Source organism: Muntiacus reevesi, chromosome 2, assembly GCF_963930625.1.
Source record: "Muntiacus reevesi chromosome 2, mMunRee1.1, whole genome shotgun sequence".
Lineage (NCBI taxonomy): Eukaryota > Metazoa > Chordata > Mammalia > Artiodactyla > Cervidae > Muntiacus > Muntiacus reevesi.
In genome coordinates, this window is record NC_089250.1 from 147,470,591 (window position 1) to 147,496,131 (window position 25,541).

The window sequence follows — 25,541 nt, forward strand, 5'->3', positions numbered from 1 at the left end:
GTCTGGCCTGACCCTTCACCCCCAGGCTTTAAGGAGAAGATATTAGGAGGCCTTAGATATGTGCTTGATTAAAGCATGCACCTGCAAGGAGATCCAACCAGTCCATCCTAAAGGAGATCAGTCCTGGGTGTTCATTGGAAGGACTGATGTTGAAGCCAAAACTCCAATACTTTGGCTACCTGATGCGAATAGCTGACTTATTGGAAAAGACCCTGATGTTGGAAAAGATTGAGGGCAGGAAGAGAAGGGGATGATAGAGAATGAGATAGTTGGATAACATCACTGACTCAATGAACATGGGTTTTGGTGGACTCTGGGAGTTGGTGATGGACAGGGAGGCCTGGCGTGCTGCGGTTCATGGGGTCGCAAAAGTCAGACACGACTGAGCGACTGAACTGAACTGAGCACTCTCTTTAGAAACCAAAGGTTCAGGCAACCTAATTCAGTCACTCTGAACAAATCACTAAGATGCAAGGATCCCAGAGAGAGAGAGATCCAGGGGAAAGAAACGTATGGACCCAGACAGGTGGCCTTTGCAGATGAAACCCTTGAGTGCTTTGGAAATTATATATATATTCTTTTTTCAGATTATTTTCCCTCATAGTTATTTATAAAATATTGAATATAGTTCTCTGTGCTATGCAGTAGGTCCTTGTTGGGTATTTATTTCATGTACGTTGTATGTATATGTTAATATCAAACTCCTATTTTACCTTCTTCCTCCTTTTCCTTTGGTAACCATAAGTTTGTTTTCTATGCCTGTAGGTCTATTTCTATTTGTATATAAATTGATTTGTATTTGTTTTTAGATTATAAGCAATATCATATGATATTTGTTTTTCTCTGTTTGATTTACTTCACTTAAGTATTATGATCTGTAGGTCTATCTATGTTGTTGAAAATGGCATAACATTATTTTTTATGGCTGAGTAATATTCCATTGTGTGTGTGTGTGTGTGTGTGTGTGTGTGTGTGTTTAATACCACATCTTTATCCATTCATCTGTTAATGGACATTTAGGTTGCTTCCATGTGTTAGCTCTTGGAATTTATGTTTAAATAGATGAGTAAACAATTCCAGTGATTTCAACGCTTGTCCTTGATGACCTCAACCATATTTAATGCTATCAAACACTTTCTACACTTTCTTCTGTTATCTCAGGGCTCACAAGTTTGCTGATTCTCCTCCCTTGCTGACTGGTTCCTTTTCTCTTCTTTCTTGACTTTTTCCCCTCTTTTCTGCTTCCCTAGATGGTCACCATCCTCTGAGGCATATCTGTGAATATTGCTTTTACTGCCTTCTCCTCCGAGGATCTTGTTCTTAATTAAGGCTTCGATTTTCACCTTTATATAGATACAGTCCCAGAGGCTAATCTAGACTCTGCTGCATATTGAATTCATCTTTCTTAATACTTGTTGGTCAAGAGGATGTCCTATTGATTCACTTTTTAACACTGAACTCATCATCTTCCTGAATCCAGCTCTTTCCATGGCTTGCATGCACATTTTCATGATGTGGCCGTTTTTCCAGCTATGAAGGGGCTTAAAATACCAAAGTCGTGTCTAATTCCTCCATTCTCCTCCTACTATGTCAGTAAATTCCATCTTCAGATTCTCTTGCATCTGTTCCTAATCTTATATTTTTGCCCCCAGGCACCACCTTGATTTAGGTCCTCATTTCTATTATCTTAGACCTGTGTTCTTCAAAGTGGAGCACTTAAGACAATCTATAAAGTTTTGGAAGAAAATATTAGAGTTTATACATATATACATAGTTTAATCTCAGTCTTTAAAATGTTCTATTACATATATATTTATCTTGTAAACAATTTGAGCCATACATATATACAATATAATAATATTGTATAAATACTATAGTAATAACATATTAATATTGCCCACCAAGAAACCCTCAATTATTTCTGCCTGTTATGTTGAAAATATAGTCATCTGTCTGTCACTCAAGACCCATCAATCCTTCTTTTACTCTAGTGAGTTTGCAGGCTTTCATGTTCCTACTCTTTACCTTTATACCTTTGTTTATGTTTTTCTCTTCTTTTACTCTCCACTTGCTGTAAGAAGCAGTACAAGTGTTACTTAAGAGGAAAATAGATATATCTCAGTCTTTGAAATATTCTGTTTCATATAGGTTCAGATCTTGGTTCTGCCACTTTCTAGTTTCATTTGGCTAAGGCACTGATGCTTTTGAGCCTCAACTTTCTCATCTAGCAAACAGTAATAATAATCAGTTCTCAGGTTTGTTTTGATGAGTTATTGAAATAACATATGTATTGAGTTTAGCATCATGCCTGGCACATCCATAATACCTGTTCTATAAGTGGGAGCTGCTGCTATAGCTTACGATACCTCTTTCCCAATTTTCTTTGTCTGATTCTCCCAAATTGTGAGATTGTGCAGGAAAGTGAATGTTGTCATAATGTAAATATGTTCACTAATGAGCTTGGAATTTATATGACTGTTATTACTCAGACCTCCTAACCAGCATCACGTGACTAACTCCTACCCATCTTGACATCACTGGTCTCTCTTTTTCAGTAGAATTGTCCAATGTTATTAGTACCCAACAGAAAGTGCAAATATGATGTAAAGCCGTTGTTAAGTAAAATTGTAAACTTTACAAAAGATGTCAAGTCTCATGAAGTCAGTGCAAGAACTACTAGAAAAATGATGCAATCATATACAAAGGATGAATCAGCATCTGATAGAAAAAGAAAATTTAACAAGTAAAGTATAGGTGCCTCAAAAGAATGTTTTATATCAAAGGAGTAAGAGGATTTGGGAGGAATTAATGAGGGCTTTGAATATTTCTGCTAAGGGAAATCTTTTAAAAACAACTAGTTTGAGCACTTAACCAAGATACAAAAAGCATTAACCATGAAATAAATTATGGGTAAATCTTACTAAGTACCTTAAAGTTAAGAATGCCTGCTCCTTTAAAGAAGTCAAAGAAAGCAAGTCACAAGCTCTATATATCTTTATATATAGAATATATTAAAAGTCATAAGTCAGTAAGAGAAAGACAACTCAGTAGAAAAACAGGAAAACTATGCATGTGAACAGGCATTTCTCAGAAGAGGAAACACGAATGATGAATAAACTTGAAAAAAATGTTCAACTTTATTTTCTAAGCAGAGAAGTGAAATATACAACTACGTTGAGATACAATTTTGCAATTTCTAGAGGGATAAAAGATGTTTATCTATTGCTCTGTTACAAATCACCATTTATTTCACAGCTTAATGTAGTATAGATTATTTTATAATTTCAGTGGACCAGGAGTGTGGGTATGGCTTAGTTGGGTACTGTGCTGAGGAATGCCTGATGACATCAAGTAATGGCAAGGATGTAGATCAGTGGGGATTTTTACACAACGCTTTGGAAAATTATTTTACATGGTCTTACAAAATTGAACATTCATGTGTCTTGAAGATGCAGCATTTCTACTTTTAGGTCTATATGCTGGAAGCACTTGTACTTCTGAGCTAGGGAATATGCATGAGAATGTTCCTAGCTACATTGTTGGTTAAAACAAAACCCCTAGAAACAGCCCGAATGCCCACCAACAGGAGAATGAGTAAATTGTAGAATTCTCATTCAATAGAACATCAGGTGAACTACATGAACAGAAACACATGATGACATCAACAAATCTTAGAATCATCATGATGAATAAAAGCAAGTCAAAGGAAACTAGGTAGACTTGGATGTGTTTTTATAAAGCCCAAAGCAAAACAAAATTAAAATAATAGGTATATGATAAAACTCTATAAAAAAATCTAGGGATGGATAATAATGAGATTCAGAATGGTGCTTACCTTGGCTGATGGTAACAGTAGTGTAGTCACAGGGATGGGACAGAAAAAGGAATATACTGATTTAGGTACTGATGATGTTCTATTTCATAAAGTTGGGGATTGATTAGTCATGAGCATTCAGTTTGTTATCATGCTTTGTAGTTGTATATGGTGTTGATATTCTTTTGTATGGTTGTTAAATAATAAAAATTTAAGAAAATGGTGTATTGCAGAAGTCAGATATATGAAGTTAAATCAAATTGTGCTATAAAAATGTTAGCTATATTAAAAAATCCAATCATTTAAATTGATTTTTGTTCTAGTAAGTAGTATATCATTACAATTAAAATATAAAATATTAAATAAGACAAGATAAACTTCTTTTTATGAGTTTTAGATGAGTTTTTCAAGGAGAAACATCTCATTTGAATTTTCTTCCTTATTATTTCCTATGAAAAATGATCACATTTCAAGTGGATGGACTTCAAGTGGCTTTAGCTATTAAATTTGTCCTTTGATAGTGAGGCCCTTCTGTAATTCATGAATACAAATATTGCTGCTACTAATACTCCTACCAAGACCAATCTGAACTATTGATATTTCCCTCTCTGTGGTCCACCACATGAATCTCATCTCTGCCTTTGAACCTGTTCACAAACTGCACCCCACTCCTACCAGCTCTCTGTAGGCCTGGCATTACTGTCTTGCTTTATGGCTTATTATTTGTTTTTCCTCAACTGAACAATAAGCTCCTTGAAGTTTTTGACCTTACTTGTCTTTGTATGTATGACACTGGCATAATCATATGCATGTGATTAGTACTAATCACATGTAGTGGTAGTGGTACTAAATAAAAAACTTATTTGGCTTGAATTTATCTAGTCCTGTTTCATTACAAGCTTTAAGAAAAGACAATACTCTCATTATTTAACATGTGCTAATTCTTCACATACATTAAGTTGCTAGTAAGGTACAAAGGTATAACAAACCAATAGTCGTGGTAATAAAGTTAAGGATGCGCTAGACAGTTATATACTTTGTACAGGTCTTCTTAAACATATATTTACATTTGGAAATAAAATCCCTTGTGAAAAGATCTCTCAAGAAAGTTCGTGTTAAAGAAGAAGACAAAGAAAGTCTGCATCGCTTATATCAGAAAGAAATAGAAAGCATTTTCTATTGTTACAAAAATGGTGAAGGTTAGTGCATGCAGATTTCTCCCATGCCTCATAAAACACTTAATCATCTACATCTGAAGCCAAGAACCACTGTGTAACCAAGCGGTTCCACGCTCATAAGGAAGTCAGCTGTGTAATTCTATTTCATCTCCGAATCTAGCATCTCCTATCCTCTCCAGGGGGCTTTACTGCTTCATGACATCATAAACAAGATAGGTCCAGAGTTCAGTTTAGCTGACATTTTTGTTATAAACCTAATAAACAAGAAAGCCCCAAGGTATCAGCCATTAGTTTTTCCTTTTCAAATGCTAGATAGAAATGTAATATGTTTACAAAGTTTCTAATTTATTTTCCTACTAATGAAAACAGGCATTCCTAGATAAATTAGGCAGTGTTCTGGAGTGCCTTTATAGAGAAAGGGAAGCAATTTTGTTTAAAAATTTAAATCTGGCTTTATTCTTTTGTTAAAAATTGTGGATGGGGGTGGGAGGATAGAAAAGGACTGAAGCCAAGCAAAGAGGCAAAAGTGTATTGCATTTTTAATTATGGAAAAGAGTTATGTGTGCAATTAGAATTTCTGTGTTTAAGGAGGTTGTTAAAAAAGTCAGCACATTATTTAGTTGAGGACTGTAGTTAAGAATTATGCTTGCATTTTCATTCTTACATGTATCAGTATGCATGTGCACATACAAGCAAAGTTTTCAGAATTAAGTAAATACATTTGTAAGCCTTAAGAATTAAAAAAAGTATTTGAAACAACTTGCACTATCAGGAAACCACTGTAAACATTTAACTGAAAGATCAAGTGATTTCTTCAATTACATACAATATACACAATGAAAAATTTAGCTCAAATCTATGAAACTTAGAGTATTGGCTCACAGTATTGAATTATATACAAGCTGTGTTGACAGGAAGATGGTACCCAATGGCCTAATTCAAGTAAAAGTTCTCAACATAAATATATCTTACCTCTATTGATGCGTCCTACTAAAATATGATGGGCATAGTTTGCTGACAATATAAATTGCAAGCAACAAAACTACTGAGTACCTCGAATGTGTCTAGATTAGTAGTAGGGTTGAGAGGGAGCTTTAGAACAATCCGTTGTGGTTCTGACCTTAAAGCTTCATAATTCAATTGGAAAGAAAGAATGGACTCATAAAGATTAAATATTGAAGTAACGCAAATGGCATCTGTTGACATTTTGGAAATGAGATTTTCTGTATACTCTGTGAAGTAGGCTTTCTTGGAAGTAGGGTTACGGGATGTTTAAAAAAAAAATCGACTTTGTCTGGAACCCATTGAGTGAACAAGAGTGAAGGCAAGATGGGTGTCTCTTCCTTGGAATGTGTGACATCTAAACATCTGAATGGGTGGTTTTCACCCTGGCAGATGTAGGTAAGTGTGTGTATTTGGATCGGGAGGAGAGTTGCTTGTTGCACATGAGTGAGCTAGTCCACAGGGTGCGGTAATTATTCCCAACGCTCGCCCAAGCAAACTGATGAATCCAGGGTGAACAGAATCAATGCACTGGCATTCGCTAAGCTCAGATTCAGATTAAAACAGAATAAATTAGTTCCTCTTAGTCAGTTGTTACCTCTAGTAGGTGAGCTGAGGAAGAAGAACATTAAGTTGCCCACTGAATGTAAACTACCTTCTGTTTTCAGCTGAAGAGGCAAAGCAGAAGACATGGGAAAGAAACACACAGTGCATATAAAACTGTAGCTCAGTGGGGAAAGGAGTTCTGCTAACAACTCAATTTATTCCTTTGAGTTATAGCCAGAATAGCACTGACTCTTATTTGCATAGACTGTTCAGAACATAGACTTTTAATTTATTATTAGATGAAATACAAACACCTGAAGTCGGAGTGGTTCCATATCTGGAGTTTCCAATATGGGGTTCAGACTGTCACCATGTAATGACATCGTTATTTGAAGCTAATACTGTAATTAATTTCTTACCACTGTACTCAGCCAATATTGACAATGAGCCGTGCTGGTATCCAGAATCACTTGGCAGTGATTCCTGCAGCAAAAGAATCCATAAGCATATCTTACAGTCTGTCCACCTGAGAGACTGGGATGTCTAGGAAGAGAGCATTGTTTCAAGGATGGAAGTAGTATGGTTAATGTTATGCTTAGCCAAAGAGAGGGCTCGTCTCTTGGTGTTAATAGCTGAGCTTTGCCCCCCTCCCAATATAACTTCATAAAATAATTTAAAGTGTGAAGCATGCTACAAAGTAATATTGATGTGCATTAAGCACAAACTCTGAATAAATAAAGAAGTGCCGACCCGAAGATGTGATCTTTTGTTAGTGGGGAAATAATAAACTATTTATGATTTTCTTATGATGTTCCATTGGCATATGGTGCTTCTAACCCAGTGACAAATTAATTGACTTGGTTTAAAAAGAAATGGATGTGGCTTAATGAAGAAGGACAGGATATGTATTACAAGGCAGCTGGTTCTTCCACTGCTGGCTTATGGAGACAATATACATCGGACAGCTAATGAGTCTCTGTTGTATAAGATAGATTCTCTATATAATAGAATTGCATGCTTTGTCTCTAAATGGGGTTATTATACACACCATTGCACAATGTTTGAAGAGCTTGGTTGGCCCTTGTAGAGGATTAGGAGAGAAATAAATTGGAAAACAATCGTACTTAAGACCTTCAATCCATCAAACACTCCATGTTTATCTAAATTACTAGCACGTTCTCCCCAAATACAAATCTGTATGATACACCCAGCTAGAATGTTAATGCTGACCAGGCTTCACGTTAGTTTTGTCAAAAGCTAGGTTTTCTGTTGTAAGCATAGACCCAGGTTCACTCATGTTGAAGCCTGGCAGTGCATTTCCACTACTAAGCTCCATTCCCTCTTCTCCTGTCTTCATCCTAAAGTATCTTTTGGTATTCTTTCCACCCACCGTGAGTGCACATGCATCACTTGTCCTGGTGGAGAAGGCTATGGCACCCACTCCAGTACTCTTGCCTGGAAAACACCATGAACAGAGGAGCCTGGTGGGCTGCAGTCCATGGGGTCGCTGAGAGTTGGACACGACTGAGCGACTTCACTTTCACTTTTCTCTTCCATGCATTGGAGAAGGAAATGGCAACCCACTCCAGTGTTCTTGCCTGGAGAATCCCAGGGACGGGGAAGCCTGGTGGGCTGCCGTCTATGGGGTCGCACAGGGTTGGACACGACTGAAGCAACTTAGCAGCAGCAGCAGCACTTGTCCTGGGTTATTTCACTCTCAGAACTTTTTGACTTTGAATACTCAGGCAGTTTTCATGATAATTCACTCAGTTTCTTCATTTCCTCTCCACACTTGTGGACCCTCATTATTTAGTCACTCAGTTATCCTTTAGAATAAACCTATTTCATTTCATTTTACAGCCACAATAAAACCTCAGGATGTTACAGAAGACAGGATAAGTGGCAGCATCGTCCACTCTGTGTATGAAGATTGCATGTCCTGTTAGAGGACATGGCAAGGCCTGTCCAGATGGGCTGGGTCAACAGAAGGGGGCACCGAGTCATACTCTGACCTCTAATTCCCTCTCACCTGGCTTTGTACCTGGCTCCATTCTCCTACTGGTGTTATTGTGTTGTTGTTCACTAGCTTACTTGTGTCCACCTCTTCTCAGCTTCATGGACTGTCGTACGCCAGTTTTCCCCGTCCTTCACTATCTCCTGGAGTTTGCTCAAATTCATGTCCATGTAATCGTGTAGCCTCTAGGAATTCTGTAACTCAATCTGACCCTGGTTTGTTATGTTCAGGGTTGTAACGCATCTTCAAGCCTCAGAGGAGGTGTTGCAGGGGAACAGTGATCCTTCAGTATATTACGACGAGGTTTTTGACTTGTCAAAGGAATCACACACACCACTCATTCCTGTTGACCTTGTGATTCTCACCTGTGAGGTGAGGAAAAGATATTTGCTTCTTGAAGGCTTTTCTGTGACTCGTTCCTCCTTCCCTAGCAGGAACAATTGAAAAGAATTATGCCTGTGAAACGTCTCAGGGTTCTTGGAATAAGATGACCTTTTCCGGTTTAAGACATTATTATATCCCAAACCAGATTGCTCCCCCTCATCCCTGGGAGATTCTTTACAAGTCTTTCTGTACTCTGGGTATAGAGAACAGTGAGATTAAAGAAATGGGCAAAACAGTTTCATGGGTTTCCCCACATATTTGTTACCCTCTCCAAATTGAATCTTGAAGTCTTGTCAGACATGTTATTTTTCCAACAGAGCAGGTGTTAAGTGGCTATAGAAAATAAACTCACCTCCTGATATCTTTCTCATTGTTGGCTGCATCCATTTACTGGGAAGGTTATATTGTGAGGTGTGACAGGAGGTGTTGTTCAGCAAAGGAAAATCACCACTTTGTAATTCTATTTGTCCAAGTTTTCTATTTTGTACTGGCTTTTGGGTTTCCATGTCATTTATGAAATTGTTTCTTAAATGGTAAGTATTATTTTGATATTTGTTTCTCTAGAATCTTACTGCTGTCTGACTAATTTTTAAGTTGAATACACTCTTGTGAAGGTAGCGTCATGCTATTTGTAATAAATTTTCTATAATTTGGTCCAGAAAAGGAAAAATTAAAACAAATCTTACATTGTCATCAAATAATGTTTTTTTTTGCCAGAGAAGATAAATGTCATCTAAATAATAAGTAAAAGAAAATTCACTAACCAGTCATTTGATGACAATGTAAGATTACTTAGCTCTAGGTAAAAATTAGTTTCCATTTGACTGACTATTTCATTTAATGAGAGGGCTATTACTTATATTTTTTTCGTTAAACATAATTAATTACCTTAAGGAAGTGAGCAGTAAGTACAGAGACAAATGAGTAGACATACCAGTCTTTATCAATGTTTGTTCACATGAGTGCAGTTTAGAGAAATGGGAATCCAGAATTGAGATGCCTTAGAAATAAATCTTTGCTCCTATGTAATATCCTTAGTTCAAGGATTTGAAAACATGTTACAAGCAATTAAATTTCAGAGCACAAGTGGGAATTCTGTATTGTTTATTGGTTTAATTAAGTAATAGAATTATGATTTGCTTTGGAATCCTAGGAAGTCCTTTCCTTTAGTTCTACAAATTTGCATATTCTAGTTTTCCTGGATTTTTACTACTCTCTCAAACCAGTTCCAGATCTCTTTTCTTCCTATGTCATATTTCTTAAAAGACCCACTTTCTTTTTGTTACTTCTGACTTGGTCTTCAGCCTCTGTGACCTTTGCTCCTCATGTGTTACTCCTGCCTTTCTGACCAAGGTTGCTTGGTCCTCAACCCACCCCAGAGGCCATGTTCAGTACTCTGTTCCTGTTTCTTCTCTTGATATCTTCTCTCTGATATCACCGACCATTCAAAGCATTCCTGCCTTTTTAGGCATCAGTTTTTACTCTCCCTCATTCTCTTTCTCTGGGTCTCTCTCTCTTACCTACCCCTTCTATGCTAGTTTTCTCAAAACTCTGGTTGCCCTGGTCCTCCCTGTAAGCCATCCCAGTTGATGGATCCATTCCCGTGGCTCTGGACAAGACCCATCTCTAGATCCAGCATGCTCCTCATTTCTCAAGTCTGAGACCTTACTTTCATCTCCTCTTCTAGATATTCCCACAGGGCTTCAACCTTAACATTTCAGGAACCCACTGATGGTCAGCAGAGAATGTAGCAGTTCACTACCCCCTCTCTCTATCCTCCCCTGTCCCAGCCTCTTTGCCTCTACTGCCATCCCCCTCCAGACCCTGAAGTGTCCATGTTAAAGACTCTGAGGTCCTCTTGGCTCCTGTTCCTTCTTTCCTCACTTGTCTGGTCATTCACCAAATCCCCCTGACCCTACCTCAGAACTCTCTTCACATCTACCCACTTCCCCATTCTAGCCATCTTGGGTCCAGCTTTCTTCATCTTCTGCTTGTACTGGGGCTTATTCTGTTCTCTGGTTTCCTGCTGGAGTCATTCCTCTGAAAACAAACCCAGGCATGGACCATGCCAGTTGCCTAAGGATGTGGTCCCAAACCACATTGCCAACCTACACACCCAGTCTTTGCTCTCTCTTCTCGCCTCACCTTCCCAGTGCACCTGCTGAATTGGACTTCAGTTCAGTTCAGTCACTCAGTCCTGTCTGACTCTGTGACCCCATGGACTGCAGCACACCAGGCTTCCCTGTCCATCACCAACTTCCCAAGTTCACTCAAACTCAAGTCCATAGGGTCAGTGATGCCATCCAACCATCTCCTGCTCTGTCATCCCCTTCTCCTCTCACCTTCAATCTTTCCCTGCATCAGGATCTTTTCCAGTGAGTCAGTTCTTTGCATCAGGTGGCCAAAGTACTGGGGTTTCAACTTCAGCATCAGTCCTTCCAATGAATATTAAAGACTGATCTCCTTTAGGATGAACTGGTTGGATCCCTTTGCAGTCCAAGGGGCTCTCAAGAGTCTTCTCCAATACCACAGTTCAAAAGCATCAATTCTTCGGTGCTCAGTTTTCTTTATAGTCCAACTCTCACATCTCTACTTGACTACTGGAAAAACCACAGCCTTGACTAGACGGACCTTTGTTGGCAAAGTAATGTCTTTGTTTTTAATATACTATCTAGTTTGGTCATAGGTTTTCTTCCAAAGAGTAAGCGTCTTCTAATTTCATGGCTGCAGTCACCATCTGCAGTGATTTTGGAGTCCAGAAAAATAGTCTGTCACTGTTTCCACTGTTTCCCCATCTATTTGCCATGAAGTGATGGGACCAGATGCTATGATCTTAGTTTTCTGAATGTTGAATTTTAAGCCAACTTTTTCACTCTTCTCTTTCACTTTCATCAAGAGGCTCTTTAGTTCTTCTTCGCATTCTGCCATAAGGGTGGTGTCATCTGCATATCTGAGGTTATTGATATTTCTCCTGACAATCTTGATTCCAGCTTGTACTTCATCCAGTCCAGCATTTCTCATGATGTACTCTGCATATAAGTTAAATAAGCAGGGTGACAATATATAGCCTTGTATATTGGTTTTGATCACTGCCTCCTGTACAATGTCATGAACCTCCGTCTGTAGCTCTTCAGGCACTCTATCAGATCTAATCCCTTGAATCTATTTCTCACTTCCACTGTATAATCATAAGGAATTTGATTTAGGTCATACCTGAGTGGTTTAGTGCTTTTCCCTACTTTCTTCAATTTAAGTCTGAATTTGGCAATAAGGAGTTCATGATATGAGCTACAGTCAGCTCCTGGTCTTGTTTTTACTGACCATACAGAGCTTCTCCATCTTTGGCTGCAAAGAATATAACCAATCTGATTTCGGTATTAACCATCTGATGATGTCCATGTGTAGAGTCTTCTCTTGTGTTGTTGGAAGAGGGTGTTTGCTATGACCAGTGCATTCTCTTGGTTAAACTCTATTAGCCTTTGCCTTGCTTCATTATGTACTCCAAGGCCAAATTTGCCTGTTACTCCAGGTATTTCTTGACTTTCTACTTTTGCATTCCAGTCCACTATATTGAAAAGGACATCTTTTTTGGGTGTTAGTTCTAGAAAGTCTTGTAGGTCTTCATAGAACCATTCAACTTAAGCTTCTTCAGCATTATTGGTCAGGGCATAGACTTGGATTCCTGTGATATTGAATGGTTTTCCTTGGAAATGAAGAGAGATCATTCTGTCATTTTTGAGATTACATCCAAGTACCCTGGACTTCCTTTCCCCTGTTCTATCAATCACTGAACCTTGGCATAAAAAACTCTTCTTTTCTCTCTCTGCTTGGGGAAAAAATCCTACTCATTTCTCAATGGACAGTTCAAATGACATTTTTGTGAAATTTCCTCCCAACTCCTCCAATCAGAGTTAGTCACTCCCTGCTTTTACTGGCCATAATGCTTTGTCAAAATTTTGTCATCTTTGTCTCTTAGTCATGTGATCATAAGTTTAGGTAGAGAGAGATGTTTTCTTCCTCATTTGTCTTATTATTCGTATCCAAATGCTGTGCACATCCTGGGTCCTTGATCAGGGTTGGGATATGCACAATTTTCAAAAATCAAAATATGGTTGATGTACAATATTATATTCATTTCAGGTGTACTACATAGTGATTTGACATTTGCATATATTATGAAGTGATTGTGACACTAAGTCTAGTAACCATCTGTCCTCAAACAAAATTGTTGCAATATTATTAACCAGTTTCCTTGTGCTGTATGTTATATCCCCATGACTTATTTGTTTTATAACTGATGGCTCATAACTCTTAATCCTCTTCAGCTAAGGATCCCTCTAGCCCCCTCCCCTCTGGCAACTGTCCAGTTGTTCTTCTTATCTATGAGTCTATGTTGTTTTGCTTGTTTTGTTTTTCAGATTCTACCTTTAAATGAGATTATATGGTATTTGTCTTTCTCTGTCTGACTCATTTCACATAGCATTATGCCCTCTAGGTCTATCCAAGTTGTTGCAAGTTGCAATATTTTATTTTTTTATGGCTAGTATACACATAATGCATCTTCTATATTCATTTGTCTATCAATGGACACTTAGGTTGCTCCTGTAGCTTGGCTATTACAAATAATGCAGCAATGAACATTGGTGTTCATATATCTTTTCAAATTAGTGTTTTTGTTTTCTTAAGGTAAATACCCAGAAGTGAAATTGCTGAATCATATGATAGTTCTAATTTTAATTTTTTGTGGAACCTCCACACTCTTTTCCAATTTACAAATTGGCTACACCAATTGATAGTCCCACTAACAGTGCACAAATACTCCCGTTTTTCCCCATCCTCACCAACACTTTATTTATAGTCTTTTCTGATGATAGCCATTCTGAGTTGGTATCTCATCATGGTTTTGATTGGCATTTCCCTAATGGTTTGTGATGTTGAGTATCTTTTCACGTGTCTGTTGGCCATCTATATGTCATCTTTGGAAAAATGTCTCTTCAGGTCCACTGTTTTTTACTGAGTCACTTAGTTTTTTATTTTTTGATATTGAGTTGTATGAGTTCTTTGTATATTTTGAATATTAACCCCTTGTTGGATTTATCATTTGCAAATATCTTTTCCCATTGAGTAGATTGCCTTTTCATTTTTGTTGATAGTGTACTTTTCTGTGCAAAAGCATTTTAGTTTGATGCAGTTTTGTTTGTTTATTTTTGTATCCCTTGCCTGAGGAGATAGATCCAAAAAAAAAAAAAAATGTTTGTAAAGACTGATGTCAAAGAATTTACTGCCTGTTTTCTTCTAGGAATTTTTATGGCTTTAGGTCTTATATGTGAGTCTTTAATCCATTTCTAGCTTATTTTTGTATATGGTGTGAGAAACTAGTTTAGTTTGATAGTTTTGCATGCACCCTGTCCAGTTTTTCCAGCACCATTTATTGAAGAGGATGTCTTTTCCCCATTGTATATCCTTGCCTCCTTTGTCATAGTTTAATTGACCATACGAACATGGGTTTGTCACTGTCTCTCCTAATCTGAATGATAACCTTTCTGGGTAGATAATTCTTGGTTGTAAGTTTTACCCTTTCATCACTTTGAATATATTGTGTCACTCCCTTTTCTTCTGAAAAGTCAGCTGATAATCTTATGGAAGTTCCCATGTATATAACTAGTTGCTTTCTTCTTGCTGCTCTTAATGTATTCCTATTATCTTTAATTTTTGCCATTTTACTTACAGTGTATCTTGCTGTGGTGCTGTTAAGATTGATTCTGTTTGATACTACTCCCTGTGCTTCCTGGACCTGGCTGTCTGTTTTCTTTCCCAGGTTGGGAAGTTTTCAGCTATTATTTCTTCAAATATTTTCTCTGTCCCTTTCTCACTTCTCCTACTTGGGACCCCTATAATGCAAACATTATTTTACTTGTTGTTATTACCAAAGTTCTCTTAAACTAGTACTCTTGTTTTTTTTTTTAATTCATTTTTTTACTTTTTAGCTTTGGTAATTTCTACTACTCTGCCTTCCAGTTTATCATTCCTTTGTATCATCTAATCTGCTGTTGATTCCTTATTGTTTTTTTTTTTTTTTAAATCCCAGTTAATGTATTCTTTATCTGTGTTTGGTTCTTCTTTATATTCTCTAATATAAAGAGAAATTTGTTGAAATTCTTACCGCATTCATCCATTCTTCTATCAATTTCAGTGAGGATCTATATGATTATTACCTTGAGTCCTTTGTTGAATAGATTGCTTATCTCCACTTCCTTTAGTCAAGTTTCTGAGGTTATGTCTTGTTCTTCCAATTGGAATATATTCCTCTGTCTTCCCATTTTGCTCAGTTCTCTGTGTTTCTTCCTGTGTGTTAGGTACGTTGGTTACCTTTTCCAGTCTTGGGAGAATTGCCTTCTCTAGGAGATCTCCTTTGGAACAACACGCTCCCCTCTGGTCCCCAGAGCTGTATGCTCTAATGGTGCCCCCATGGGGACTGCATGTGTCCTCCTGTGTGGCACGGCTGACGGCTGTGGGCATGCTGGTAGGTGGGGGTGGTCCCTGGCCAGGCTGACTGTGAGGCCACTCCTCGTGCGGTGATTGCCAGTCCCCTGGAGGGCAGGCTTTCCGTGTGGTGGGCTGCACAGCCTGGGGATCGCGAGGCTGCTGCCGACCAGCTGATGGGCAGGGCCAGGGCCCTCTGTGGCCTGTTGCTTGACTGGATGAATCTATGAGTGAACATAATCAGTGTGGAGCTGAGAAGGACCTTAGGATGATCCCAAATCATCCTGACCATGCTGTTAAAGCCATTGTCCTTGTCTTGATGGGACTGTTTATCTGCACTCGTGGTTGTGCTCTCCACCAGGAAAAGGAGAAACTGTATGTGGAACTGAAGCATGTCCTGGCTCGGCAGCCTGGGCCCGAGGCTGCGGAGCAGCTGCAGATCTATCGCCACACACTGCGGGAGAAGACCAAGCAGCTTAAGGTAAGTGGTAGCCTCTGCGCCTTCCTAGCTGAAGGACGGCCGCGCTCGGGGAGCACCCCTGGGCAAGCCTACTGCCGCGGCACGGGAAGCCAGTCTCCCAGAGGCTGCTCTCCATTGAAATCACTTTTTTAGTGCTCCAGCCCCAGGGCAAGCCTCAAAGCTACCCCTCTGCTCCTAGACTAATAGACTCCCACAAAACAGGTAGATGAACAAGTGGAGAAATAGTTGGAGAGAGGATGATGGCAATGGAATGGAAATTTGGGGAATAGGGTTTGTGTGGATTATCTCAACATGATTTGGAAGATTTGGATGGTGGGGAAGAACAGAGGAAATATTTTAACACTCTGGCCCACTAAAGCCGACCACCGTGTCAGAGCAGGTTTTTGCTATTCGTTCCACATGAAATAAATGTACGCAAAGCACAGGCCATCCCCCAGTCCCCGAGGGCCTTATTTCAGGGCTATCTAAATAAGTAGTCATGAAGGCGAAGTCAAATCATTTTAGGATTCTGTTAGCATAAGTTCCTTTCTAAGTGACACAAGAACCTTGGCTGGGGTGATGGAATGTTTTACCATTACACATTTTAAAGTTTTCTCAAAAACTGTGTGTTCCCACTCTATTTTCAGCTTTACCTCCTAAAAAAGTACTTAGATATTCTTGGCATGCTAGGGAAGCCTTGTACATGCACATGCACAGACTGTAGCATATGCTAGCTGAATTCTGGCACTTACCTGCGCAATGATGGTAATAGTCATTGCCTTTCTGCCTGGGGTAAAATAGATGCTGCGAGACTAATATGGTACTAATCCTTTCACAAAGAGAATGTTGTAAAATCACATCCTTTTACTTTAAAAAGGCAGATGAAACGGAAGTGTAATGAAAGCATTAATTTTCAACTTACCAGTCTAAGCATTCGTTTTGCATGAGTATCCTGAGACATAATTTGAGTTTTGCAAGAGGCATAATCTTTTGATTATTTTCATCCCTTTAAACAATTGAATATAACAAGCAAAATAAAAACTTATTTTCTCAGGAGTTGGATGTAGATTAGAAAAGCACATGTCTCTCTTTACTGTCAGATAGGCATTCTTAGCAATGGATTGCATTCAGTGGTTCATAGGAGGATTTTGTCACTTTAACCCTTTATCTCAGGGTATCCAGATATTTTTCTCTGAATGACATGTGACCCCTAGTGGAAGATTCAGCGGTGCATAGTACCAAGCCTGCCCATCAGTTTGTCCTCATGATCTGGACTCTGTTAAGAAATTCCACATTCATTATTTGGAAACAAGATCTTTGCTCCTAAGTTCAGTTCAGTTCAGTCACTCAGTTGTGTCCAACTCTTTGCGACCCCATGAACCGCAGCACACCAGACCTCCCTATCCATCACCAGCTACCGGAGTCTACCCAAACCCACGTCCATTGAGTCAGTCATGCCATCCAACCATCTCATCCTCTGTCGTCCCCTTCTCCTCCTGCCCTCAATCTTTCCCAGCATCAGGGTCTTCTCAGATGAGTCAGCTCTTCGCATCAGGTGGCCAAAGTATTGGAGTTTCAGCTTCAACAGTTTAACTATTACGGCAAGTTTTCTTCCAACATGAAAATAATTTTCTCTAGATTATGATAACATGGTCAGAATCCTTAGTCAGATAGGATAGATAGATAGAATCACAATAGTTAAGAGGAAGGAATTCAGAAGCAGTGTGTGTGAGTGTGTGAAGTTGCTTCAGTTGTGTCCGACTCTTTTCAACCCTGTAGACCAGAGTCTGCTAGGCTACTCTGTCCATGGATTCTCCAGGCAAGAATCCTGGGCCAGGTTGCCATGCCCTCCTCCAGGGGATCTTCCTGACCCATGTCTCTTACATCTCCTAGCATTTGCAGGTGGTTTCTTTTAACACTAGTGCCACCTAAGACACCTGTTCAGAAGCAGATGAACACTCAAAAGATAAAGATTGCCTTTTATGTAAATTTTTAAAAATAGAGAGCTAGAGGAAAAACAGTTGCATCTATTGCATGTCCCTTACAATGATAGACTTCCTTTTCCCCCCTTGGTTTTTGTTGGGGGCAGCCCTCACTCTAGCATCCTTTACACATCTGTTTAGATGAGTAAATGCCTTCTTTTTTTTGTCCAGCCTGAAACCAGTAGCATCTACTGAACACAAACAGAGCAAGAGGCAGGTAATTAGGCTTCCTAACACAGCCCCTCACATGTAGTACCCTCTCCCATGCATATGTCCTAGCCCTCTGCATCTTAGAGGTAAATATCCCAGTGCTCCGGTAAAGAGAGAACCTGTGAATAGTCCCAAAGGGTGCAGTAAAGAGATGATTGACATTCAGCAGAACAACAACCTTGGAAAACACATAAATTGAATGCCTACTTAATGGTGGTGGTGGCAGGATGATTCTGAATAGTTTTTACAATAATCCTCAGATGAATCACACTGCCTAGTAATGACTTTTCTGAACATTTTAAAAAAGGCTTTAAGAAGCAATTTTATAGTATATGTCTGGGAGTTTTTCTCTTTTGACTCTCAATATTCTTGAGTGCATTACACCATTCATATGTGAGCCTGTTTGCATGTGCCTGATAGCTCTCCTTTTAAGCAGAGGAATGAGGTTTCATTAAGCTGGTCATTGGATTATGAGTCTTCAGAACGTCCATCAGATTTTTACCCAGATACAGACCTTGAACTGGTAGAAGTGTGCAGATTAACTGTTAAACCTGGGCATGGTTTTGTATTTCTAGCCTCACCAAGGTAAGTGGCAGCAGATTAAAAAGATTATTCAGAAAAGGATATTGTCTCACCATGTATCTTCTGTTAATGCTGCTTTATTTGTCATACTAGGTTTTGTCTTCAGAATTGAATATGTATGAGTCACAGAGCCAAGAATACAAGTACGAGATCGAAAAACTTACCAACGAACTGCTGAATTTAAAGAAGAAATACCTTGCTCAGAAACGTAAAGAATACATTCAGAAGTAAGAATTAGTCAAATGTTCTAGTTTTGTTGTGCCTTTTAACTGCAGATGAGAAAAATAATTGTGGTCAGCTACAGTGTCACAGACCTCACTGGGGTAAACTAGATCAGGGGTGAGCAAATGGCATTCTGCAGGGTCACTCTGTGGGTTGTCAGAGCAAGATGGGTGTCTTGTCTGACACTGAGACCCCTCCTTAGGACTCTAACAGGGATCCATTAATATCAGCTCTCTGGTGGACCTCCTGTGAAACAGAGGAAACCTAGGGTGATATTTTCCCCCACATTGTTCTCATGGTTTGGGGCTGATCGTGCCAGGACTGTGCCTGCAAAGGAGGTTCACAGTCAATGTGGTATGGGCTGAAGCATACTCACATTTAAAACCACAGGTAATTTTGTTAAGAGGTCTGGGTTTGCTGAAGCTGTGCCTTCTAATAACATAGCTGGACCACTGTAATTATGAGCAGTTCACACACACATAATTTTCACCTATGTTTTAGATAAACTGTTTCTGAACCCTTTCTCTGTCTAGCGCCTGACTTCTATATCTGATGTAGGGTGTCAGCATGGGACGCCTTTCTTCTAGGAGATGATATTGCACGTGTTAGGTGAACATTTTGGGTTTCAGGATGGCTATATGCCCAAGAACAAATGTTCTCTTCACTTTGTTATTGTTTTCCGAATCCTGGGGTGAATGAGGGGACCAGATGAATCTGTAGGCTTGAACCTTGGCTGTATGGCATTGCCCAAGTCATAGAGTTCATTCTGCAGAGGCTCACACTGTGAGTTGAAAGTCAGGCTTGGTGTGTCATCCACATGGACGTTTCAAGGACATGGTGAAAGATGGTCTGAATGCACCCACTATGATTCATTAGTGGCAAATAGCTATTTAAAGTAGCTAGATGAAAATTCATTTGCCAGTGAAAATCCACCCTTTTAATAAATCAGAATATCCCCTCATTCCACATTTAGATGACAGTTCTTAGTTTCCTTTGATCCTCCCACCACACACACACACAGTTTTCTGGACAAAGAGAACATACTGACTGACAGAAGGACGTCCCTCTGATAGCTCGGTTCAGTTCAGTTGCTCAGTCATGTCCAAATCTTTGCGACCCCATGGAGTGCAAGCATGCCAGGCTTCTCTGTTCATCACCACCTCCCAGAGCTTGCTCAAACTCATGTCCATCAAGTCGGTGTTACCATCCAACCATCTCATCCTCTGTCATCCCCTTCTCCTCCTGCCTTCAATCTTTCCCAGCATCCGGTCTTTTCCAAGGAGTCAGTTCTTTGCATCAGGTGGCCAAAGGATTGGGGCTTCAGCTTCAGCATCAGTCCTTCCAATGAATATTCAGGACTGATTTCCTTTAGGATGGACTGATTGGATCTCCTTGCAGTCCAAGGGACTCTCAAGAGTCTTTTCCAATACCACAGTTCAAAAGCATCAATTCTTTGGTGCTCAGCTTTCTTCAAGGTCCAACTCTTACATCCATACATGACTACTGGAAAAGACATAGCTTTGACTAGATGGACCTTTGTTGGCAAAGCAATGTCTCTGCTTTTTAATATACTGTCTAGGTTGGTCATAGCTTTTCTTCCAAGGAGCAAGCATCTTTTAATTTCATGGCTGCAGTCACCATCTGCAGTGATTTTGAAGCCCCCCAAAATAAAGTCTGATAGCTCAGCCCCTCCCAGGGGCCCATTTACTAGAATTGCACTGTCCTAGGCAGTATGCCACTTGTGGCTATTTAAATTAAAGTGAATTACAATTAAATCAAATTAGAAATTCAGTTCCTTAACTGCAGTAGTCATATTTCACCTACTTAGTAGCTGTATGTGACTAGTGGCTAATGGATGCTGCATCTGGCAGGCAAGGTACAGGGCTTTTCTACCATCATGGAAAGTTCTGGTACCCTGCTCTAGACTCTCTGCTTTTGCTTTGATTATTCCTTGTGACTGACCTCTCCAGAGGGCGTCAATGGTGGTTCCATTTAGTTGGGATCCATAAACTGGAGGGAGACAGAAAAATATGAGTTCTTAGGAGAACAGCAGGAAAAAAAAAAAGATTAAGGAGCTGAAGGAAAATATGACCAGGCAAGAACAAAAGTGCTGAGACAGTTTAGGCTGAAAGGAAGAAGGCTGAAGGGAGTCATTAGAATGGTCTATAAATACATTAAAAAGATCATGTTAAGGAGACATTATTCCCGTTAGTCGGCTTAGATCAGGCCAGAAGCATTAAGCTTAAGTTCCTTTGGAGAGGAAAATTTAGGTTATTTGAGGCAAGAGAGGGCAGGAGGAGGGGGGCCTTGCCTGCATCTAACAACAGTCAGGAGGTAGACAAGTTGTCAGAGTACTTGAAGGTGTATTCTTTGCTGGATCCACTCAAGGCTAAAGCTTTTGTCCTATTTATGGAGGATGGTTTTTATAATAATGAAATCAATTCTGCTAAGAGACAGCTGAATTGATGAACCAGTCCTCTACAGATTCTTTCCAAATGGAATAATTTAGAATAATCTCTGCAGATATTCTCCTCACACATACTCTTTATAAAATATCAACTCATATCATTTTTACCTTTCTGCTTTTTTTTTCATCTTTCTCAAACACCATTTTTATCATGCTCTAATCCTGACCTATATACCCCCACCCACCTGTCCTTGACTCCCCTACTCTATACCCCAGGCTGGCCTGGAGTCTGCAGTACAAGTCAGATTGTTTTGCAAAAAGTAGAGTTCTCTTCTCTGAAGTAACTCATTTCTAGTAGTCAGATCTAATTGGTTTTAATCTTAGTAGTTTGCTCAATTTTAATTTTGAAAAAGAAACTCCAAAGATGTTTTCTATAAGGCCGTAATTATGCAATAGGTAATCTATATAAATTTAAGATACTTCTACAGGAAACATGAATATGTGTGTGTGTGGGGGGGATCATTTAAATAAGATCTATGTAGAAGATAAATTGTAGATTTTAGGGAATTTCTTCCTTTATCTATTGCCAAATGTACTATCTTATTTATATTTCCCAGCTTTTCCTGTGTTTTAAACTATTTCTAATAATAACTGCTGCTCATCTAAAGTTATAGGAAAATTTGTATTTTATTAATGTCCAGCTTTGATGAAAATGCCCTCTGTGTATATGTGTGTGTGTATGATAAATATAAGTTTCCACTGAAACTTTGGAATATAAAAGTTGATAAATGATGAATTAGTCATTATAATTAAGCCAAGAGAAAGATTCCTTTAACTGATCTTTGGAACTAAACAAATGCTTTATAAAATAGAAAGATGATTACAAGTCAGGAGCCTCTAGGCCCCAGCGCTTGAGCTATAATGAGGCCTTCTGTCTGTATTTAGATCAACATTAGGAAGGCATGTTTAATTGTGTCTTTCCCTAATTCTATGTGTTATCAGTAACACCTAATTACATTTAAACCACCATCTTGTCTCAAACTGGAAGCTTTGATCAAAGCAGTTTTTAGTAGTTAACTCACCCTAAGAACTTAACACCAAACTTAGAAGAGGAAAAAGATGGTAAGAAAGTTAACTCTCACCTCCTCTCTTACAGAAACAAGGACAGAATAAGCATGGAGGACACCTTCTCAATGGCCAAACCAAGTGGCCCTCGTTTTACTGGGGGTGGATTTCCCCTCAGCAAGTCATCCAAGGCGAAGTCATAACTCGAAGCTGTTGGCTGGGTCCTTCTGAACGACTCATTGGAGTTCACTCTGGAACATTTTGGAGGAATCTCTTTGAAATCCCTTGGATCACAGACATTTAGGGAAATCAGTCCTCGGATTCCAGGATGGAAAGAAATGCAAAACTATTATAGTCCTGTACATAGAAGAGTGATGACTTTCTATTTAATCCACATGGATATTAACAGAGTGTAATTATATCTATTCAATCAGGTTGAATTATATCCATTCAACCATTGCATTAAGCAGATCTTTTGTTACTACCACATTTGTTTATTTTGCAGTGCACCACATCTAGATACTCTGTTATGGATGCAACTGGAGCCTAATTTCTCTGGCAGACACTGGTGCATAGATTTAAAAATGTTTTTTCTTTGAAATGCAGTGCATTCTTATTAATAAGAATCTATTTTAATTATTCCTCATTAACAAGTCATTGATGAGATGAGGAAGGTGGATACACTCTAAATTATTTAAAAAGTGTTTTGAGAGTGATTTCTATGTGGAATTTCTTTTCAGGCCTGGTGTGTGAAAACCTATTCCAAAAAGACATACTAATAAATACTTCATCATAAAAAATAAAAAGAGCCCTTGTAGAGACCTCACTCTTTGTTTTGGTAAAATATGTAAAGCTTAAAACTACTGTGAGAAATGTTTCACACAAAGATGTGACTCAGAGGACCAAGACTGTAAAATGAGGGGTTTGGGATGGTATCCTCTGAAGATCTGTCCTTTCTAGACCTCACATTTGGAGAGCAGAGTTACAAGGGACAGAGATCTGTTTGGTTTCCAGGCTGCAAGTCAGCATTTTGAATCACTAAATCCATTGTATTTTCTTTATTTTGAAACCACAGTTAGGTGGGCATCAGTTCAAAGTTCCCCTGTTTAGAGTGTTCACTCAGTAATATTGGTGTGGGACACTCTGGCCATCTTTCTCACAATAACTGGACCTCTGTAATTTTTTAAAAAATGATTGAGGAGTAAGTAGCTCATGGATAAGCAAGGATAGTATAAGTGGATAATTTCATTTCATTCATCATGAGCAGGAGACTTAAGGATCCCAAGATGTTTGTTTAGATTACCCAGAGAGGTGGGAGTTTAGAGGGATCGAAAGTCATCTTCTGTCCCTCTTGGTTCACCACCAGAAGTAGACCCAAGGCAATGATGGCCATGAAAGTGATTGATTCTGCAGTGATCCCAGGAAACACCCTAAGAGTGGGGACGTGGGACACCAGGCTAAGGCACGAAGTCAAGTTCTGAAGTTGTAGACTTTCACTGGACCTTGCAGGGGTCTCTGAAAACAATCTAATCACATCCTAGAGTTGGTCCCATCAGGGAGAGGGAGCTGGAATATTTATACCGTCAGGCTTCCAGTCACTGACCAAAGACTGCTCTGGAGGGGTTCTTTTGGTCTTCCCTGCTGGTAGGCAAAGCAGATCTTAGACAAAGAGGTGGCAGTTGCTGACTGTTGGAAGCAGAGGTGGTTAAGTGCTAGGGAACTGAGTCAGGCAGCATCATCCTCTGCTGCTTCTCCTACATGATCCCAATTGAGATCTGCAGATGGAAATCAACCTCCAGGGTAGCTGGTGAGCCTGTGATGAGCTGTGATCATCATCAATTTGTATACCATGTGGGAGCATGAGGATGGTTACATCCTTGAGAGAATTTGCTTAGAAAACCTTAAACCTAAAGAATCACGATGGGGGCATTTCTGTTTTTGAAAATCACAGATGCTGTCTTCCCTCAGAGCCAACCAACTGTATGCTAAGTCCCCTGTGTACACACCCTCAAGTTGTGAACTTTCAAAGATGTGAACATGTGTTCCATAAGCATCAGACATGAGTAAAATTGTAGCTTGTCCTCTGTCTCCTATTGCTATCAATCCTTCAGCTTTACCATCTCCCAGCTCCAGTTAGTAACTCTTCTTGCCTCTTCACTTGATGCCAGCCCCTGTATGCCAGATTATGTTCTGTACTACTGTACTATTCAAGGTACTGTACTGTAAGATTAAAAATGTTTTCTTTATTTTTGGTGTTTGTTTTCTATGTATTATTTGTGTGAAAAGTATTATAAACCTACTACAGTATGGTATCACATAGCCGATTGTGTTAGTTGGGCACCTAGGCTAACTTTGTTGGACTTACAAACACATTGGACTTACATATGTGCTCTCAGAACAGACCTTGTTCATGTGTAGGGGACTTACTGTATTCTGTTTAGACAGAAGACTTTTGCAGGTAAGGTGAGGCAAGGCAGTTATGACATGTACAGCATTGGAGGGTTTTCCAGCTATTCAGGGACATTTTGAAGTATAGCCATAACCAACTTCTTTCTGAGCCCTTGAGGGGCTTTATATTAGGTTCACTTCTCTAGGGACAGGGCTTCCCTTGTGGCTCAGCTGGTAAAGAATCCACCTGCAATGCAGGAGACCTGTGTTCAATCCCTAGGTTGGGAAGATCCCCTAGAGAAGGGAACGGCTACCCACTCCAGTATTCTGGCCTGGAGAATTCCATAAACTGTATGTGTAGTCCATGGGGTCGCAGAGAGTCAGACACAGCTGTAACTTTCACTTTCTTTAGGGACATGGGGTCTGTGATTCTTGATCTATCGCAGTATGGCAGAGACTCTGGAGACAGATGCCAGGTTCAAATCCTGGATCATTTTAACAACTGAGTTGAAGATGAAATGAGTTAATGCTTAGAGCAATGTCAGGCACATAGTAATTGTTCAGTAAGTATCTACCATTATCATTACATAAGAAATATCTTAAGTTTTGAAATTTGAGAATAATAGTTGTTATGTTATACTTTATTATATCAGTTATAAAGATGATTCTTTGTTTAGAGGGTGAATGCATTAAAATGTCTGGAGGAGGTTATATTTGCTCATGTAATTTATAGTTTAGTATCTTGCCGAAATGCCATATTGGGGACTTCATGAAAACATCTGTTTATTTTCCTTCTAGTTTTGA

General features: G+C 39.2%; 1 protein-coding gene across 8 annotated transcripts in view; it reads left to right on the forward strand.

The window, feature by feature from the left end:
* Positions 1 to 24,595, forward strand: part of CFAP58 (cilia and flagella associated protein 58) — a 171,101-nt gene extending 146,506 nt beyond the window's left edge. For all 8 annotated transcript variants that reach the window (XM_065923276.1, XM_065923282.1, XM_065923283.1 and 5 more), the window contains 3 exons: positions 15,783 to 15,902; positions 18,749 to 18,882; positions 22,441 to 24,595. In XM_065923276.1, coding sequence (XP_065779348.1) covers positions 15,783 to 15,902; positions 18,749 to 18,882; positions 22,441 to 22,552 — 366 coding nt within the window. In that variant the 3' untranslated portion in view covers positions 22,553 to 24,595. The remainder of the gene's footprint in view (positions 1 to 15,782; positions 15,903 to 18,748; positions 18,883 to 22,440) is intronic.
* Positions 24,596 to 25,541: the final 946 nt, after the last annotated feature.